The sequence below is a fragment of the Pleuronectes platessa genome, chromosome 17 (assembly GCF_947347685.1).
Source record: "Pleuronectes platessa chromosome 17, fPlePla1.1, whole genome shotgun sequence".
Taxonomy (NCBI): Eukaryota; Metazoa; Chordata; class Actinopteri; order Pleuronectiformes; family Pleuronectidae; genus Pleuronectes; species Pleuronectes platessa.
This window is the reverse complement of record NC_070642.1, coordinates 10,039,102-10,060,047: the sequence shown is the minus strand read 5'-3', so window position 1 is coordinate 10,060,047 and position 20,946 is coordinate 10,039,102. Positions and strand designations below refer to the sequence as shown.

Here is a 20,946-nt window from a genome sequence, read left to right as displayed (position 1 = left end):
GTTTCCTCAATTATATTTAAAGCAGAAACACGGGGAACCGCGACAGCTGAATACACAGAGCTCACGCACCGAGGATACTCTTTTGAATATTGTTTTGTTGGAGCTGACACAGCCTCTGCACCCACATAATGAGAGGCCTGCTCAAGATCTGCCACGGAATCTGAGGTCACGCTGGCTGAGGACATTAATGTGAACTGACCTACAGCTTCTGCGCCGGCCTAATGAGAGCCCTGCTAAAGATTTCCCTCTGAGTCTGAGGTCATGTACTATGTCTGACTCACCGATAGACTTTCTCCCCTGTGGCCTCAGGCTGAGCTCAGCACCCTCGGAGGGCTGTGAAGAATCTGCCATCTCTTCTTTGGTGGAACCTGAGTGGAAAAAACAAACTTCTGAGGAACAAAGCTCCCATTCTATAAAAACACAAGGTCAAACTACTGTATAGAACACAACAAAGCTTCATTTGAAGTGTTGGCAATTTAGGGTTTCTCCTTTTCAGTACAAGTGCAGCACTTTTGCTTAATAACAATGTAATATCTGTCCAGCTCACTTTTTAAATCACTATTTTTGTCCACCCTGCATCTAAACGTACAGGTTGATATTCAGACTATAATCTCTCTAAGTGTCCAGAGAGAAGAGGAACATCACAGTATGTGGGCAGCAACAAGACCAGTTTGTACTTTCACAGCTTTCCAGCCACAGAGAGGCTGCTCAAAAACTTCAGAAGGTTATGTTATCAGTTTTTGTTTCATTGTTTGACTACGCAAAAATCACCAAACCTCAGCTGACACTGGGCGAGAGGCGCAAATATTGTGGGTAAAAGATAACCAAAGCTGAACTCCATATGAAATCACACTGCGAATTGCAATCAATGTTTAGACATGCAGTTAGTGTGATTGCTGAATCACAGACTCACAGGGCCAGTCCCACCTCTGAAATCCAACCTACACTGATCACAGAGTGTCTATCACAGAATGTCTCTTAATGTGTCGGCATAAACAAGCTCAAATTCCTTGATCACAGATCAGTCTACCTCTAACACTTGTGTTGCATTTTTTCTTACACCAGGGGGCAGTGTGTTTTAGTGTAAGAAAGATGCATGCAGCTTAGCAATTAGGAAAACTCAAAGTGATTGTCTATTACTGTTTAAAGCTGGAGGATACAATGAACAGACTATTTAGAGCAAGATGTTATGTAAAACAATAACACTGAAGCATGCATGTACTCCACGGGCACACACACACAAACGACATATCTGAAGTGCAGCCAATATGCAGAAATGAATGATGATGGAGAACACCGACCAGAGAGCAGCTGTGAAAATATAAAAATCCATAAATTGAGATGCGTGAAAGTTCACCCCTGTTATAATATAATGTACACACAGCTGCAGGAACACACACTGACACACTGCTGCCCAGTCTTTAAGATGCCCCTGTGACTAGCAGTGTGGACGCCTGACAGGCAGTGTATGCAACAGCCAATAACAGCTCCAGCTGATGGAGAGGGCCATGAAAATGATGAATGATAAACAATAGCACTGTTTGGCTCCAGTGATTCAGTTCCTGGACGGCACAGAGGTGTCGCTCCGTGGAGCAGATGGGCCCAGACCGTTAGGCTACATTTTACTTCTGATACATCATAACTCGGCTGTCCCAGTGTGGCTTGATGGCTCTGTTAAGAGGATGTGAGTGTGTGTGTGTGTGTGTGTGTGTGTGTGTGTGTGTGTGTGTGTGTGTGCGTGTGTGCTGTACCTGCGCTCGGGGAGGAGGGCTCGCACACACTGGAAGAATCACTGTAGGTGTTGGAAACCTGCTCCGACAATTTCTTCTTGGTACTTCCGTCGGTCTTGTGGTGTTTCTTCTTGTTCTTCACCAAGATTTTACCCATGAGCTCCATTGGGCAGGGTAATGGGACACCGGACTCCATCTGGAGACAGAGAGGTCATGGCAATCAAAGAAAGGTCATGGAAATAAAGAAAAAGATTCATATAAAGTGAAGGAAAGCTTTTTCTGCAGATTGATGTAATATCCTGTTCATCCATCTATACGGCTTATCCTTTGATGGTTCTGGGCTTGGCATTGGGCAAGAGTCGGGGTACATGCTGGACAGCTCACCAGTCCATCACAGGGCTCACATAAGCTGATTTCAGACCTGAGTTTCAGCCCCCTTGTAAAAACTCCAGTGTGGGAACACAGCGGGGGATCACAGCGAGCAAGTGTGTGTGTGTGTGTGTGTGTGGGGCGTTGATGATGCTTTTTAACATGCAACATATGCAAACAAAAGAGATGACGCATTGAAATGAGGAGTCATAAGGGCTGACGTCACTGTCAGTGGGCTGTAAACAAAACCATGTGATCTCTGCAGCAGAATTAATAGGTTACATCCTGCCACTGCACCAGCCCTCACCTGCACACTCCATATATCTCTGTGATGTTGTTAACGTGTCTGAGTGGAGAACCTCCTGCTGTGATGTTCATATGTGAAAGGCAAACCGTGCAGAAAGTCCAGACCCAGTTCTGTGGACATCCTAGAACCTATCTGCTGTGAGGTAACAGAGGCAACCACCGAACCACCATGACATCCAATATCCTGATTGTCAAATCTGTTGGAGAATGGAAGGACTGCTTTGAATAGTTTGAAATCGTATGTTTACTGCTATTCATTACGTACTTATTTTATTAGGCTATTATTGCCTATTGTGTGCGTGTCTTAAAAGGCGACCCCACATTAAAATAGTTCAACTTACAGCTATTTGGATACAAATTAGCTAACTACAGAATGTAAATGCTGATGATATTTACCGGAGTGTGAATTCATGGCAAAAACATCTTGTGCTAAAATTCACTGTGGATGATTCTGCTTTCTGTTGATGTCTGTTGATGTAACAGCTGAAAACTTAACACTTTTAACTAAAAGCCGCCTCCTGGGAGGAAACCGAGCGTTAAACACAAATACGCACTCTCTCCAGGGAGCACACAAGAAATAGTCAGATCTCTGATTTATTCATGGGGTAACCCGCTTTAAGATCACAGTGTTTAAGGATATTAATAATGGATTATCGAGAAAGTCAGTGCCAGTGTTGTGTATACACACCAGCAGGGTCTTTACAACTCATCACCTATATACATGACCAAACTTTTAAATGTTTTACTTCTTCTAAGAGCAAGAAAACAGTGACACATGCACCAAACTAAACCGAAGCTTCTCTGTCCAATAGGATACTTGCTCAGCTGCCATGCACACATCTAATCCTTGCTGCACTTGTTCATGGTGTGTGATAAAATACAGATAAGAAACACTGCATTCCTTTGCTTCACTAAAACAATTCAACTTAAATGGAACCCGTTCAGGATTGAGTGTGGCATGTAATCTGGACCCTGCCCTGCATTAAACCAATTTAACCATTGGTACTGATCTGGATCAGAACCAATGAAACCATTGGTACTGTTATGGATATGGGGCGGTTCCAAGTTTCTTTTTTGTTCTTACATTTGAATTGATTTCTCAGAGAATAATGTATGGATCCTGATGAATGAAATTATGAATATTTAGGAGAGTGATAGTAATGAGTGTGTTCAATTTGGTGCAGATCCAAATAAAATCTGAATCTTTATAAATTTGACCTTGGCAGAGATTCACTCTACTGGTTGCAATTCTAGTGAACTCTGTAATAACTTGGGCCATTATTATGGATTTAACTACCAGTGGATTTAACTACCAGTGCGTTAAGTTTTAATTATAACATTAAAATGCACTCTAAATGCACTTACATGTCAATGATACTGATTCATTAAAACAATAAATAGCAATCTCACATTGGGGTCTTTTCCTGCAACATAATTTTGATACATTTAGCTATTTGAAATCAGGACTTTTAATTGAAGTTTACCAAAAAGGAGTATTTTTACACTGAGGTATCTCTATTTTAAGCAATTTTTTGGGAAAAGAGCTAACTGTTCTCGGCTGTATTGAAAAACAATAACAAAATCAAAACAAAGTAAAAGAAGAAAACACTAACAACAGTCTTTTGTATTCAGGTTAAATGACAGTTTTGTGGAGTGGAGATACAGGCGGCACTCGAGTTTCTCAGAAAACTGTAATCCTCTTTATTCTCACCCTAGGCTCAGCTGGAGCCAATCTAGCTATATCACCTTATCTGGCCCTGACCCTATGGACTAACAGAGTTGATATCCCATTCGCCACGCCGTATACACAGCCGTCTCGATGCCAGAAGGGAGTGGTTGTCATTGCACTCACCTTTCCCAGTTATTACATGCTTAGTGGTAGAAATCTCATTTCTCAATAGCCCTTTCTGTCTCTGTCTCTCTCTCTCTCTCTCTCTCTCTCTCTCTCCCTTGGTGTTTGCCTCCTTGTATCTCTCGCCTTTTCCTTCCCTCTTCCACTCCATTCGAAAGGCTTCTCCCCCCCGATAATGCTTCAATGTCAAATCCAGTCAGAAGCCCGCAATTCTCAGTGGGATGCGTCTCTGGCAGGCGGTGGTGCTGGAAGAGCTCCCTGTGTTTGTGAGATAATGCTGCATCTGGCTGATGGGAACTTTCGCGGTTCTTTAGTGTTACACCAACAGGGACAAGTCGTCCCAGGAGAGGAGTAAGTGGCATGTATAAGTACACATGTGTGCAGGGCTGCGTGCTCAAGATCAAGCTAGTGTGAGGGTTTGTGCGACAAGTGTGTGTAGTTGCCTCATGTAAGTGCCATTGTCATTACACACAGAGACTCCTTTGGGGGGGTTAAAAAAAGAGTTTGGCCACAAAGACAGAAAGCAAGCTTTTGACAGGTAGCCATGGCAACAGAGGAAAGATAAAGGACTGCCAAGAAAAGCCAGGTTTAGATTACAGCGTAAAACATTCCCATTTAATCTTGCACGGCTGTCACTTGCAGTCGCGGCCATGATAACGGTGAGGCAAAAATAAAAAATGATTGTGGGGTGAATCATTAGAAGTTGGCTTCTGTGGCACATAAACAGCCACAGGTATGTGTGTGTCTCTGTCACAGAAAATGGGAATGAAAACCAGAGGGTGTGTGTGAGAGAGAGAGAGAGAGAGAGAGAGAGAGAGAGAGAGAGAGAGAGAGAGAGAGAGAGAGAGAGAGAGGAAGAGGAAGAGAGCAAGATAAAGTCTAGGATGCAATTTAGGTGCGTGCCCGGAGTGACAGCAAGAGGAAGAACAGCGACAACACATTTTGACAGGTGCTAGAAGGCATGTCGATATGTTGCTGGATGTGAGAAGGACAAATGGAGAGGAGAAAAAGGACTGGACACAAATATAAATATGTAATCTAATTAATTAGATATAATGGCATTTTTTCACCCATATATACATGTTTATGTGCATCTGAAGCACGCTGAATGCCGGGCAAGTGCTCAAGGACGCTTCCTTGGTGCACTCATCTGTGCGATAACATCTCGCTGCTGGCCATGTTATGTATACGTGTGTGTTGTTTGTTTGTTTGTTTGTTTGTGTGTGTGTGTGTGTGTGTGTGTGTGTGTGTGTGTGTGCGTGTGTGTGTGTGAGAAAGAGGCAGCAAAAGAAAGTGAGCATGTAATTTTGAATTAGCACATGCATGTGTATAAAAGCATCTTATGTACTCACAGGATATTTTTCCAGAGGCTCTGTAAGCAATGCGTCTCCAAATATTGACCGGCAGTACTCGGCCATCTTGGCCTGCTGCTTTGGCCTGGAAGTCATCACACACACGGACACACACACACACACACACAAATATGTATGTTACCAATGTTAAGAATCCCCCTCCGGACATTAACAAAGATAAAGCTAAATAGCTAATTGGGCTTGAACTGACGTTCATCAATGAACCATCCATTGATGAGACAATACCCATCAATAAGGTCAACAGTCACTCTGTAGCCTGTACACCCCTGACATTAAGGATTTGGTCACTTACGAGTCCACGTGGTTCTCAAAAGACAGAATGATAGGGAAGGGCGATGTCTTGAAAGCACACTCTGCGATAGCCTCGATCACTTCCTAGAAGATGAACAGAAAGAAAAAATTATGGATAGTAATGATTTACCAAGAATGGTTGTCAGTAGAGCAAAAACCTCTGTAGAGGTTGAAAAGTTCCCTTATAAAACCACATTTAAATCCACTAGATCTATTATTTTATTATTATTTGGATCAGCACCAAATCGCACACACTCACAAATATTGGTCGCCTAAATGTGCTTGATTTTCAAAAATCAAGACCCACACATTAAATCCAGGGAAATTGGTCTTTATCTCACAATTCTTCAGACAGCTTTACCCCCGAAATGTAATCAGCTCTTTCTTGGCCCATTTCCCATCTATCCACTGAGTTTTGTAGAAATGCCACCATCAGACAGCCGCAAAAACATATCCTCTTTATGCAGAGGCAGATTGTCATGATTTGTTATATCCATGACATTAAAAGCAATGTTTTTCCCTGTCGGTTAATGTGTAATGATGTGGTGTAGAGTCACAGGAAAAACAAACAACTATATCCCCCAGCTTGTATTCCAGCAACAATAAATACAATTACAATTTTATGATTCCCTACATTTTGCAGAGTGCCTGAGAGCCTCCCCCAGAAAACATCCCAAAACCTGGTGAAATCAATAACAGCAGGAGAACGCATACACCAATAGTCAGGATGATTCATTCCAAAGCCAACATGTCCTCTGGATACATGGCACTTTGGCTGATTGTGCACACCATTGCTGGAAGAATTATCTTTGTGGCTGTGCATACCAACTGTGTTTATCAGTGGATGTCAGTATAGTGGATTTCCTATGTAACGCTAGATTGTGAGAGTGCAGGGCGTCAACATGTCGGTCAATTTTCTTGATAAAATGGCCTGTATTTGGTAAATGCTCTGTATTTATCTGAGCTTTTCTAGTCTTGATGGCCACTCAAAGTGCTTTTCAGTACAGTTTATCGCCATTCATACACACTTTAATACTGTGCATCTGTGAGAAGCACTTTTTCCTGAGGGGCAATTCAGGGTTCGGTTTCTTGCCCAAGGACACTTTAGCATGCAGATGGAGAAGACTGGGATCAAACCGCCAACCTTCTGGTTAGAGGATGACCACTCTATCCTAGACGTAGACAACTAATTCCTCATTAATTCATATCACACAAATTCCAGCATGAAATTATCCACAGAATCGAGAGCTGAGCCATGAGGGGGTGTCTGATATCCGATTTCCAAGCTACTCGTTGTCTAAGTCATTACACCATCATTAACAGTGGTGTCAGTTCAGTTAATGCTTTCATTTCCATTTGCTGCATCTCCTCCAAAAAATATATTTTTCTCCAACTCACCCCCTAAATCTGTAGCTTCCTTCTATTCTCTCTCCTCCATGTCTCCTATACACAGCTCTGTTTTTCACTCTCAAACTAATTCCATTAGGCTTGCTCTACTTCTTCTGTTACTCTCATTAGATCTAAATTTCCTCTAACAATCGATTCCACCCACGTGTTTCTTACTTCTCTCATGACACCTCCTCTGCCCAGAGAATTTCACACGTCTTCCTGCACGAGGAATATCTGCGAATGTTCAATAATGCGATGACCATGTGACTTCAGTACCTCTAGATTATCTGGAAGGAATGAGGTGAGATTGTGGGATAAATCTCCTCATGACTGACAAGGATGATAACTGTTAAGATCAAAATCCAATGAAGTCAATAAGTTGCTTGCATTACAGCCGGAGAAAGCTGCCCAATATGAAGAGGACAGAAATACGACTTCTGAGGATTTTGCCTGAAATGCTGGAGAAATTAGTTTTCTCTCGGAGAAACAAACCAATCGGAGAGAAGCTTCAGGTGGTGGGAAGTTCCTTGCTTGACTGAGAGGAGAGTCAGGTTCCCAATCAGTGGCACTGAGGTGGTACGCTAGGATTTGATGTCAAAGTTCCTCCATTAGGTAATATCAACCCAGCAGAGTCACTATTCCCTAATGTGAGACCCAAGCAGATGTTTTGAAATGAGTTTAGGTTACTTGTGTGGCTCCTGTTCACTGAGTGTCTCAACAGACCCCTGTGTGCTCCTTCATGAGGAGTATGTGAGTGTTTTTGATGGTGTCAAGCCCCTTCACGGGGGAGGGCCTCCACCCTCACTGACACTGATACCGGCAGAATGAAAAAGCAGCTTCTGAAGAGGTCACACTGGGGGTGTTATCCAATGTCAGAAAGTCACTTCTCACCAATCAGAGAACTGAGGTTATGTTAGTAGCCGTAAGTAGTTTTTCTTGTTCATGTGGTTCACTGAAGTGCAGAAGGATCTGCACTTCAGTTTTAGAATGAAGTTGAAAACCCTTGGTGTATGCATCTTGAGTTTAAACAATAACAATTTCCAATACACAGTGTTACAGGGAGTCCTTTGCTCTGTGTTTATTGCACATTCATATTGTGTTAAACAATGAAACCATGATTTATAGATTAGCGGTACTCCTGCTACAAAAGCCAATTTTCTCTTTGTCTTGTAATCTTCAGCACCGCTCAGCACTTCTTTTTAGGATCTTTCAGTGTGTGCGTGTCTTTTCAATTTGCTCTCTGCTGAATGCATGTCCCACTTTTTATCTCCCACTTCTGCCTACCTAAGCATGAAGGATTCATACGAAAACAATGCATGCATGTAATTCAATGCATTTTTTATCTGTCCAATAACAGATATCCGTTTATTGTTTGCTCTGTTTATGTATCATAGCTGAGTTGAGTCACTATTGCTATACCTTGACATTTAAAGCATATTACTGCTGAAACATGGGGTGGTTTTAATTAGATTAATTAGATTTTTGAAAGTGAGGAAGGAAGTGATACAGCGAGGAGCAACCACAGATAATTGTCAGATTAAGAGCTGCACAACTCATATGCATGATAGACATCTTTACTGTCCTGTTGTTGTGTAGCACGTGCAGCATGAAAACAGGTTGACTGGACTTCTGAAAAAGTAGTTGCTCAAGGAGAGTTTTTTGTGATATTAAACTGCACTTATACAAGTTATAACTATAAGTGGAGTTGTAGCTGTATATGGAAACGATGGTATATTCATCTCATCTACTGAACCTGCTCCAACAATTAGTTTTCCTAATTAAGCAAATAGTTAACTTATCTCATTAACTCCAAAAAGTTGCAGATTTTTTAGTGAGAAAAATTATGTTTTTCTAAATTTACGAGATCATTTTCTTCAAAAAACTATTCATTCTCCTGTGATTTTCTGAATTAACAAAATAGTCTTGTGCATCATCCAGCAAGAGGTTCTCACTTTCATGGAAGCAAACACGTCCCGCCTGTTTAGTTTAGTCCGGTTTTAATTTGCTTTGGGTTTGAGACATTTGGAGATACTTGTGTCTTTCAATGTCTTACCTCTTTGGACACCGTACTTGTAACAACACAGTACTGTTGGAGGGCTGTTTCTCTGGGCTGGGGCTGATATGCTTCAACAACCATAGCTTCCATGCTGGTGAGAGCTTCTCACTGGACTTTGAGGTATACGATTTTTATTTCTATCTCGTTAATTCAGAAAAACCCGCCCTGTTTTTCTCTTAACTAGATAATATTCCTGAAGAAAAAAATGATCCACTTTGTGTTTTGAATTAACGAGATAATTAAGCTCATTTTGAAAAGTAAGTGGTAAAAGTAGAGCCAACATGTACCAATTAAGAGCACTCACCACTTAATTCACACCTTATCTCACCTTGTTAAATAAAGTAAAAAAAGATCGGTGGGTCGTGCCTCACCGCCCCACAAATTTCATGGAGATTAGTTCAGTGGTGTTAAATAACCCTACTGACAGGCAGATAAACAACCAAACAAACCACAATGGAAGCAGAACCTCCTTGGCGGAGGTGATCAGAGTTTGATGCCGCATGTGGATTACATCATCTGTACGTGATTTCTGTTTACCCACAACCCCCCTCTCTCTGTGTCCGTAGACAAAGACACAAAAATGAGTCTTCAGAGAAAAAAAAACGTCTCATCTCGTTCTCCCTCGTCCTCTGCTCCCCCCCCCCCACCCTGCCCCTCTCCTAACAGTGCTATTACCCCGCTCTCCTTGTGTTACCTTGAAGGAGATTTCAGTTGTCATGGTGAAGCCGTGGGTGATGACGGGCTCTTCCTCCGTGGTGCGACCCTTCCAGCAGTCCAGTTCAATGCAGCGGCATCCAGACAGGAGAACCTGCTTGTACATCTCAACCGAGGAGCTTCCTGCGAGCTGGCCGGCTGCAACAAACAAACAAACAAACAAACACACACACACACACAGAAAACAAACACACACATTTCAGGTAACTGTTATATTGAATCCCAAAGTAACATGATGCCTACAAAAGCACGTCCTCCCGCTCTTCAAGAGCTCATTAACCTCATTAGTTGCTAGCATGCAGCAAAAACAATCTAGCCGTCGCTATCTGGAGCTGCGAATCTCATCGCCCTGTCACCATTAGCGAAGCAATTAACTCGTCACATTAGCACCACGCTCCCCTGCAATGGTGTCAAAGTGAGAGATAGCTCCGTGTTGTCACTCTTCAGGTGGGTTCATTCATTTCCTGATTCCTTTTTTCACATTCTTTTCCTCACATTTTTTTTTTTTTGTTTTCCTCTGATAGACGTCCTTATCCGCCCCCAATCAGAGATGGAGTTTCTCTCCGGAATTAGTCTTAGTGTTGAACACGGTATGAAACATTGCTGTAATTTGCCAGAGATCAACAGGATCGACATGAATGAATAAGTTGCACAAGCTCTTGTTAGCATAATTATCATGGATCTTTACAAATACTGCAAGGGCAGAAACACATTATGCCGAAAATACCTAAAGTAAAACTGTGTTTGTGAGAAGAGGAGTTCCTGTTTGTTTTTCTCATTTCGCAGGCTATGAGGCTGTGTCCATTAAAGATATTCAATTTTTTTTGATTGCCGGAGAAATTTGATCCACTTGAAAGATTCAGTGCTCTCCAGTTCCCACCAGAATAGATTTGAATAGATGAATTCTAATATCCATTGAAGGGAAAACGGTCTGTGTATTGTGCCTGCCATGGAGCCAGTTACTGTGACTACCAGTCTAAAGAAATATTTAACTCATGAATATCAATGAATTGAGTCCCATCGCATGACTTGATTGGATAACCTCTGGAGAGGTATTGCAGGAAAAGGGGGTCTGATATGCACCGGCACATTTGATTGACTGACCTGCAAGGCATAAAGCAGGGGGTATTTACTCGTGCAACCGTAATTGTGTTTCTAAATGAACAAATGATCTGTTCATGTGGAGACGAATAGAGGATGCTTGTGTGCAATAAATCAGGGGTAAAATTGTGTTGAGTGTGAATACGTAAGTACAAACCTGACAGAGACAGACAGAGCTGATTACATAACAGATTTTTGGACTCTATGTTTGCATTTACCTGTGAGGTATGTGTTGTGTGAAGAGTTGATGAAATAGTGGGAGAGGGGAAACGTCATGTCCTCACTCTGGTCCAGCTTCTCATGGGGGATGATGCAGTTCTCCTCCCCGTTCAGGTACCTGGCAAAGCCTTCGACCGAGATCTGACCTGCGTGGACACAACACAGCACGCAAGACAGTAAGTCTGAGGTCTTTTTTCTTTTAGGTCCAGAACAGAAGGAATGAGTCTGGTGATGTGTGAGGGCAGTGAGGCAGCATTAAACAATAGAAGATGAAAAAGCAGCGGAAGCCTTACTGGGCTCTCCACAACCAGAGATGATCACGCTCGCAAGATGCTGACCGTCTTTGCCCATCAGCAATGTTTGCATTTCGATATAAGTTGCTGTTACTGTTATCTGTTTATTTTAAGTTGAACCCACATACATCCTGCTCCTGCACCATTTGCTTTTGTTTGGTTTGTGAGAAATGTGGTGGCAAGCAGCTTCTTTTCCAAGATTAACATCTGCAGCACATATATAAATGGGCCTGGGGCTGAGTGCACAGACAGAGTCAGGAACTTGCCAGTTTCAGAAAGAGACTTTTTATGTCTTGAACTTGTAATAGGATTTGCTGACAGTAACAAACATTTAAAATATTGCCCGCCTTATCCTATTACTGAATGAAACATATGGTGCACGGTATATGGTACCTGACTATGTGTGCAACTTTCTGAATACAGATCCTGAATATTCTTTGAGACATTTTCCCTCTTTAATACTTTGTATGTAATATATAAGAGTAAGTGTATAAGCGTGTGCACTGAGCTGTGTAAATGTACTGCATGTGCTGTCAGATAAGCAGACGAAAGACTGTGTTCAATCCCTTTCAAAGGTTAAATTACAAAAAATGTTTATAATCCCTAATTAAAGCCGCACTGAGCTTACATCTGTACTTTGATTTAGCACAAAGCCTAAATCACCGTTTGCTGGAAGTTATTCTTTTCCTTGTTTTGATTCTACGTCAAGGTCACTGGTGTTAAGCGTCGCCTTTCTGCTGTCGTCAATGAGCTCATGTCCTCCCTGAAAGTGCTGGAGAAAAGGTGATTCGCTGACTAAATGAGTAAATCTCACATTTCAAACCAGTCGGACACAAAATAAAAACTGCCCATACCCGTGCCCATAACCGAACACACCTGGGTGCACATCATCTAGCCGATGCGTCCACGTGAAACAAACAAAAAAACTCTCACACAACCTCCTCCGCTCACATGCACGCACACACTCACTTGACGTCGTGCTAAATATGCGAAGTGATGCAAGCTCGACGGGCGCAGCAGGTCCCTCCGGCCACGTTATGCTAATTCATGCAGCGCCGCCCTCTGCAGAGTTGTCGGACTAATTAACGCTGGCTGCTGTCTGACATCTGAGCTCAGTCGCACTCAGCGCCTTGCTCCCCGGTGACTACCTACGACCTCCCTTTACCAGGCGGAGGCCTAACCTCTGCAATAAAGACATAGACGCAGCGTTTCCACGGTTTCCCCAGATGTTTGTAGGTCAAACAGAGGTGTTAACAAGCCGGGGATTTGGAGGTGTTATTCTAAAGGTGACATTTGAAAGGTGAATGTACATCCGACAGGAAGGGCTTATGAAATATATGAATATGACACATTCAAGTGAAATAAAAAATTGGGTCTTGGTGACAGAAAGGAAACTGCATTTGAAATGCAGAGCTTCCCGTCTGAAGTCACTTGAGATGGAAATGCAATGATGTGCCGTCATATCCTCCGGATGAATGTGTCTTGTTTCATTTTGCATTTTACTCATCTGCCTTCAAACAATGTCAGAATGCTTGAGTGAGCGTAGAATAAAGGCGTCAAAGACGATGACAGGGCACTGGAGAGATTAATGACAGGTGTAATAATGAATGATGGAAAACAGAGAAAAGAAGAATGAGTGTCAGGATGACGGTTAGACCATAGGATTGTGCCTGTATTCCACATAAGGCTTCTTTTGTGATATTTAAAAGCACATGTTTAGCATGCACATAGCAACCATACATCTCTGCATATACAGCTAGAGTGTCCTTGAGAGAAGGAAAAAGTGTGTGAATGTGACTGTGAATGTGTGTGTGTGTGTGTGAAGGTAGCATGTGGAGCTCTGGACCACTCTGCAGAGCAGATGGCAGCACTTCCTCCGGCTAGATAAATACTTCACATGGGAGAATCTGTCACTGGGACAGAGAAGGGCACACTTCCAGAAAGCCTGGGACAGGATGAACACACAGCATCACAGTGTGAGCACATCGCTGAGATCAGAGTCAGAACACAGGGCGGTCAAACGGGACATCTGAATGTCCTCGCATCATAAAAAAGACTGAAACTACTTCAGGAACCTGTTACTCATTCTGTCATACATTTCAGAAGAAGTAGGTGCTTCATTCAGAGGAGCGCTACTAAAGATCTGCTGCAGTCAGTTAGGGTCAATTTAGTTTCAGTGTAGCCAGTACTAAAATGTGCAAATGTGATCTGCATATTGACGATGTTCTGAGCAGGGATTTTTTACAGAAACTGTCTCTTGCTGCACAAAGATTTGCTTTCTAGATTAAATAGCTAGTTCTCCATACATTGATAAATATATTAATCCATGTACTGATGTGGGCAGTACACATCAGGAAGAATCCCAGTATGGTCGGGCTCTTCCCATGTTAGTTTGTTCCTGTGTGGGTTTTCCCCGATTACGCCGGCTCACTGCAGGTCAAACTTATTATGATCTGTAAGGTTGTTTCTCCTGAAACAAACACAGAGTACTAATATTTTACAAATCATTTATTGTAGAACAAAGATGTATTATTGATCGGGAAGCTGAATATATACAGTTTGCCATTGAATTACATTGTTTTGCTGCTTTCTAGTCCATGAAGACGGCAATGAACTGACACAATGTAACCAACTAAAAGTTATATAGATAAAAGTGGTATTGTCAACTTTATTTCTATATTTTCCAGATGGTTTGGTGCAATATAATGGCAAAATGACAACCCAGCCATTGGTTAAGTTAATACACATAATATGGTGTAAAGTAAGTCACCCCTTTTTGGCACACGTGTGTAGCAGGCTTTCCAGCAGAGATAAAATTGGAATTGGCACATGCATGACCTTGATGCCTGATATGTGCACAGCAATGTCCTGCAGTGTTGGATTCCCTTAGCTCCTCCATCCAGGTGGTTCATTCATTTTTCTGTTCCACTCCTGAGTCTCTAACACATGCAGCTAAATCTCTCTCTATATTTACTTTTACAGAAGTGCAGTTTATGTGAAGTTGATTTTAATTTGTATTCATATTGTTAGCTTGGAGTTTTAAGTTTTAAGAGGTTAGTCGATGGTCTTAACAGCAAACACTAATGACTGCAAGCTATCGTGACATCCCCCATTGGTTTGTGCATCGACTTTGGCATTGTGGCCAGCGCCATCTTGTTTTTGTTTTAAACCAGAAGTAATCCTACTGTACGGGACAATGTGCGCACACCTACACTTGCAACCTGCACCCACTAGACGGTACCAGCTGTCAATCACACAGTATCCATGCACCAGTACATACTGAGCTTTATAGTCTATTTTATTCTAAATGGGACCATCATTTACCATTATCATGCTGTATTGATTAAAACTTGAAAGCATTGATTAAGAGCCCTGGGAAAATGTTTACTGTAGTTTTAAATCAAGTGAGAAGTTAGATGATTTAGTACTTTCTTATTGGCTTCACTTTCCAGGAGCTGAGTCTACGTCCATTTTCATAAACAGTCTCTGAATGTAGCACAGTCAACCCTAACCCTAACCCAAAGCACGAGGAAATAAAAAAAACTAAAACATGACACCGCTTCAATTGCAAATATGTCACAAATGCACTATTCAGAGAGGAGTCATGACTCAATGACAGCAAATACAGAAACACTACAAGTTGCCAAACTTCTACTAGTTGCCTGGCAACTACTCCCGCTGCTGTAGCCTTACATGAAATAAACAGAAATGAGAGTGATATATAAATATATATATATGTGTGTGTGTGTGTGTGTCTAAATGTAGAACCGTGTGCAGATAAGTTCATATAAGGTCTTCGCTATGTTTCCTATAAACCTATAAAACTGACCTTGCTGTGCCAGCAAAGCTTTAGGTTCATATTTGTCCACCAGCTGCTGGACCTGTTCTGGTTTCAGAGGAGGGTAGAGAATCTCATTCAGACGAGGGTCTCGCTGTTTATTGTTGATGAACTCCGTCATTTGCTCCACCGTCAGGTACGGACGGCTCTTAGCCCCCCTGAGGAGAAGAGTAAAGACGAGAGAGAGAGTAACGTGACTGGTGTGACTACAAATTGGTAATTAAAATGGAAAAGAGATGTAGAGAGGAAAAGCGACTAACACTCAAAGGAGCAGAGGATAAAATGTTGTGTTGAGTAAATCATACAATTTGTCTTTCATATTTGTCTTCTGCCCGCTCCACTAAATTATCATCCCCATATCCTCCTGGCTTTCGTGCCTTCTCACTTAACTGTGATTAAAATCTAGATTTATGACTCGGAGTGGTCTGAGTCGAGCTGGCAGGCAGACTCAGCTGATGGTCTGAGTCCCTCTAGGCCAAGGGGCAGCTCTGCTAACCCTGCAGCACATGGGGCCGTACAGTCAGACTCAGTGACGACCAGGGCCAATACAACACACTTCCCTGATCTAATTAACTACTTATAATTACTCTTATGGATAAAAGCGGGTGTCTTAAACTTGCAAAGCCATATTGTTCCATCAAGGCTGGCTGCCATTATCTAGCTGCTGGTCTGAAAATAGCAACAGATGGTTGGAAAAATTTGATCAAATTAATCACTCTCATGTTGATTCAAGTTTTTCACACAACTTTTAAAAGTCTGAAGTTGGATTTGACATATTCTTTGGACATTTAAAAAAAGAATTAACACCGGGAATAATTCCTATATGGCACCTAAAGCCGAGTTCACACAACTCAACTTTCAAAGTTGTGTATTTTACACTAAAACTAGACTTCCTGACAAGTGTTGCAGTCTGCTTCACCCCGTCCTGTGCTCTGATTGGCTGGAATTGGCTGGGGTTATTGCAAAATCTGGGACACGTGGGTTAACCTCTTTAATTGCATATGTAACACAATGATTGGTGGCTGCCAATCACGCAACGATCGCTGGCTTTATTCGGCGACTTGCAAAATTGTCGTGGAACGAAAATCGTTAAGTGTGAACTAGTCTTAAGAGAAACTTGGTTCTTACACATCAGAGAAGATGTGGTCCAGCTCAGATCGGGAGCAGATGTTGCTTAGAAACATGTCATACACCTCTGGAGTGAAGTCTTCCTGAGGGATGGAGTCATTCTGCAGAAGAAAACAACAACAACATGGTGAGAACCACCTCAATGCATAGTAATGGCTAGAGGCACTGTGGACGAATGACAAATATATAGTATCTTCAATGTCCTGCTATCGAATACGATCACTAGTTCTCTATGGTATTGTTGCATCTTCGCTGTTTGTAATTTTATTGTTGTAAAAACGGTTTTCAGCATGATCTATGAGTGTTGAACCTTTAAAACTATTAAGGTTTTGCAAAAATAATTGGGTCTAATGTGAATTTTTATTTTTTTTCTTACAGTTTCATACAAGACAGATGTGAAAACTCAAGAAAGTCTTGTCAATTTTAGTTATATAGCTAAAAAATCTCAAATGGGTCTTAACGGGATTAGAGGTTAAATTAACAACAACAACAATAAAAAACAACAGAACAAAAACATGCGATAGAAATATAATTATTTCAACACTTTGGGGGCTTAGTTCTTGTATGAAGCCGACTGACATATGAAAATATATTCTTCAGATTGCTAATTGGGACATTCACTCCACAAGCCTGAGTGAAGTTTCCTTCCGTTTAACCAGCATATGTCTACCCTACATGCGTTTCTGGAGTAAAGATACATCTTTAATGCCGTGTTATGGGGCCTTCTGGGGGCTATTATACAGACATTCAGGTCAAACACAAATAATTAACAGGAGACGACTTCCTGCAATTTGCACTTGGACTTGCATAAAAAAAAGCTCTGGCCACGAGGGCCTCTTGTGGAGCTATCAGAGCCAAACAGCCCTGATAAATTCCCAGTGAGAGTGCAGCACTGCAGCGGGCAATAGCTTTGTGTCGGCAAGGAACAAAAGCAGAACCAAGCGTTCTTCGAAGGAGGTGGGAGGGAAGAAGATCAGGAAGGATGCCCTCAGGAGGATGGAGGTCTAGCCCCGCAGAGACTCAAGGACTCATTCTGAAGAACCTCGGTGTGAGCTACCATGTGTATGCACTGTTCCCCCGTGAGTTTGAGGGATTAACAGCGGCACCATTTAGCTGTAATCACTTGCGCATCGGAACAACAGCAAATCCCAGCGGGCCTTTATACAGAGACATGTTTTTAAATCCTGCTCTTTGCCTGTTCTAATTGCGTACAGTTTGGTCTGTGTGACAGCGTGTGTGTGAGTGTGTGTGTGTGTGTGTGTGCATCTGTCTGTTTGCATTACATTATGTATTTAATCTGTTTGTATTAAGAGGCCATTTAATACAGCTACGGTGTGTGTGTGTGTGTGTTTGTGTGTGTGTGTGTGTGTGAGACTATATGTGCAGATGTTGTACTATGCACTCAGAACTGCATTAAACTGCATTAAACGGCATTTCCCACTTCCCAACATGTAAATTGCTTGCTACTGCTGGAATACAGAGACTTTTTGCTGTATTGGAGGGACTGCTTACACCTCAATGCATGAGGGGGCAGCGTCTCTCTAGTGATAGCTGAGAGAGGTAAAGATAAAACTGCTTTTGTCATCTCTATTGCTCCCTCCGGGTCTATTTGTTTCATTACAACCAAAGCTAAATCAGTTCTGAGTGGGAAGTCATGCAGGCATCCAGAAAATAAGACTCCAAACAAATGGGGAAAAGCAGCAATCATCTGCTGTGTCAGGAGAGTAGAGAGCGAGGCGAACGAAGAGGTGGCATACTGATGGATGGATGGAGAAGATGAAAGAGCTGGGCGATAAGACAGAGGAGGAGGTACACGAATGGGAGTGGGTTCGGCGACAAGAGGAAACACAAGGAGACGGCAACACTGAAAAAAGACATTCAGTATTTTCGGTTACTCACTCTGCCAGAAGGGAGGTTGCAGTTTTCCAGGGCAGTCTCCACTCGCTTCCTGTCTGCTGAGAACACCCTGCAGATACTGCGTGGACACAAAAACACACTTGGATGAGCAATCACAGAAAAAACACACAGGCAGAGGAAGGTTTCACGCTGAGCCTCTGTGTCAAACTGTTGAGTTTACCACAGCTTTTAATGGACACGTATTAAGGATATTCTTAATAAGAAAACAATTCAGCATGAGCTGCAAACTCAGATGACAGGTGGGTGAGGAGAGAATGCAAACACAAACTCCAGAGAGGAAATACTGGACTTTACGAACATAGTGTGCAAGAAGAATAAGAAGGTAGCTGTCCAAAAAGGCACACATAACAAAATCTAATGCGGTCTGTGGCCCCTGCATTACCGTCCATCCTGAGAGATCCGATTACATGAGGACAGCGTGAAGTTAAGCGGTTTACACCTGGTTTTAAAATACATCCTGAATGTGTCTCTTGTGACCACTTGGGATTCAGCAATCAGTTTGTGGGTGAAGAGAGAACGTAGCCACAAAAAATGACTATTTGAAAAAGTTATATCTGCAGAATAAGAAGGTAGATGAACAGGAAGGAGCAATTATAGCCTGAGAGATACGATCAGAAGTGGACAGCCTTAAGTTCATCTGGTCACACCTGCTATTAAAATGTGTTGCCTTTGATCAGAGACCACCAGTGTTATGCACGTTCACACCTCTCATGAACTAGTTCAAAGTTCAGTTCCTACAAGTAAACATGAATAGTTCACATTCATAGTTCACCATTTAAAATCTGAACTAGTTAATAGTTCAGTTAACTTCATAGTTTTAAGATGGAAAGTGAGGCGCCCGGCTGTTCACACCGGACAACAATTTCTCAGTGCCGGTCAGCCCGCGATTCTGCTTTCTCCACTTGTTGTTGAATGTAATCCGTTCAATGTACTGGTTTGGGGGTATATGATGATTGTCTTCATAGGGGTGATTGCAGCTCAACAATAGAATAAGCTTCTACCCAATCGCGGATAAAGAAAATCATGTGTCGATCAGTGTTGATATTGTGATAATACTTTTGATTAATTGTGAAACTGTGGCGGGTCAGACATCGTCCTTCACATTTGGATCCGTGCCTCTTAGTGGAAGACGGAGGCAAAGCTATCCATCAACCTTACCAAGCCGGGTTTAACGGCTACCATCTTATCATATATGAGGAACAGGGAGGCCACACCGAAGTTGATGAAACTGTTATGGATAGGTGTTGTCTTGACTTTAGGTGCAGTTCAAAGGCTGCTACTGTGTCATACTGAGAGCTGCTTCAAATAGTGTGTGCACACACTAAGTAAATGAGTGCAAAAAGATAAACGCATCTCAGCAAAGGTGAGTCATGTGTGCACGCACACACTGCGAAACATAATCACTGCAAGAACATTTCATTATCAAATATGAATGGTATGTGTAATATATGCAGAATGAACAGCTTGGATTACTTCTGCTCACACACATCTTAACTCCAGATGGCACATTCATAAAAAATGTATGATGTTTGCAACTCTCCAGATATACAATATACCCCAAAACATACTTATGGAGATGAGCTCATAAAGTTGCATCCACAATCTTGTCATTTAATATTATCATTGTTGTTATAACATCAGAGATGGTACTTGTAATTCCACAAATCCAATTTCATCAGTCGTAAAATTTATACTGATATAAATTTATACTTAATATATTTCCAGCTTCAGGATTGATGCAGCGCAGCCATCATATGATCGCTGCTCTGTGAAAGCTGTGCGTCTCCGGTGTCACATTTTCACGAGGAAAGAAAAACTGCCTTGTTTACAGGTTTTTGACGGCACATTTTTCATATAATCCTCTGGGTTTTTGAATGATATATTTTTCTTTTGAAGATACGTGGTTTTCACAAGACGGTGAAAACTCGGCTGTCCTGCCTCATCTGTCATTTGTAGAGTGTAGGGAGAGAGAGAGAGAGATAAAGAGCTAGAGAAAGTGAGAGAGAGTATCTATGTGTGGTTGGGTTGGCTATTCTTTGTTTTATTCCAGTATAGACAATAAATGTGATTTATGTCGTTAAACTCCGGTGTTGTTGCGGCTTCCGAAAGTTGTTTAGGTCGGTTCCCACTGGCCATATAGCCTGTTGTAATTACATGCAGAGGTATACATGAGCACATATTGTATGCTTGGTGGGAGGGCAGAGTCAAGCTGACATTAGTCAAGCTGACATGTCCTCCCAGCTAGGAGGTTAATTCCCTAAACGGCAAGGAGTGTCTCTCTGCCTCTCTGCGCTGACACCCACTGCTTTCCTCTGCGGCTCGGAGGGGAGGTTATCACCGAAGTTCACTGTTGCCTGTCCGAAAGCTCAA

The 20,946-nt window shown here is 42.1% G+C and overlaps 1 protein-coding gene across 1 annotated transcript in view; it reads right to left on the bottom strand.

The window, feature by feature from the left end:
• The window catches only part of LOC128460288 (1-phosphatidylinositol 4,5-bisphosphate phosphodiesterase beta-1), a 105,162-nt gene that overhangs the window by 22,724 nt on the left and 61,492 nt on the right, over positions 1-20,946 (bottom strand). The window contains exons 7-15 of the mRNA XM_053445405.1: positions 18,559-18,634; positions 16,660-16,760; positions 15,523-15,689; positions 11,400-11,546; positions 10,061-10,218; positions 5,923-6,005; positions 5,610-5,694; positions 1,752-1,926; positions 282-368 (exon numbers count right to left, since the gene is read on the bottom strand). Coding sequence (XP_053301380.1) covers positions 282-368; positions 1,752-1,926; positions 5,610-5,694; positions 5,923-6,005; positions 10,061-10,218; positions 11,400-11,546; positions 15,523-15,689; positions 16,660-16,760; positions 18,559-18,634 — 1,079 coding nt within the window. The remainder of the gene's footprint in view (positions 1-281; positions 369-1,751; positions 1,927-5,609; positions 5,695-5,922; positions 6,006-10,060; positions 10,219-11,399; positions 11,547-15,522; positions 15,690-16,659; positions 16,761-18,558; positions 18,635-20,946) is intronic.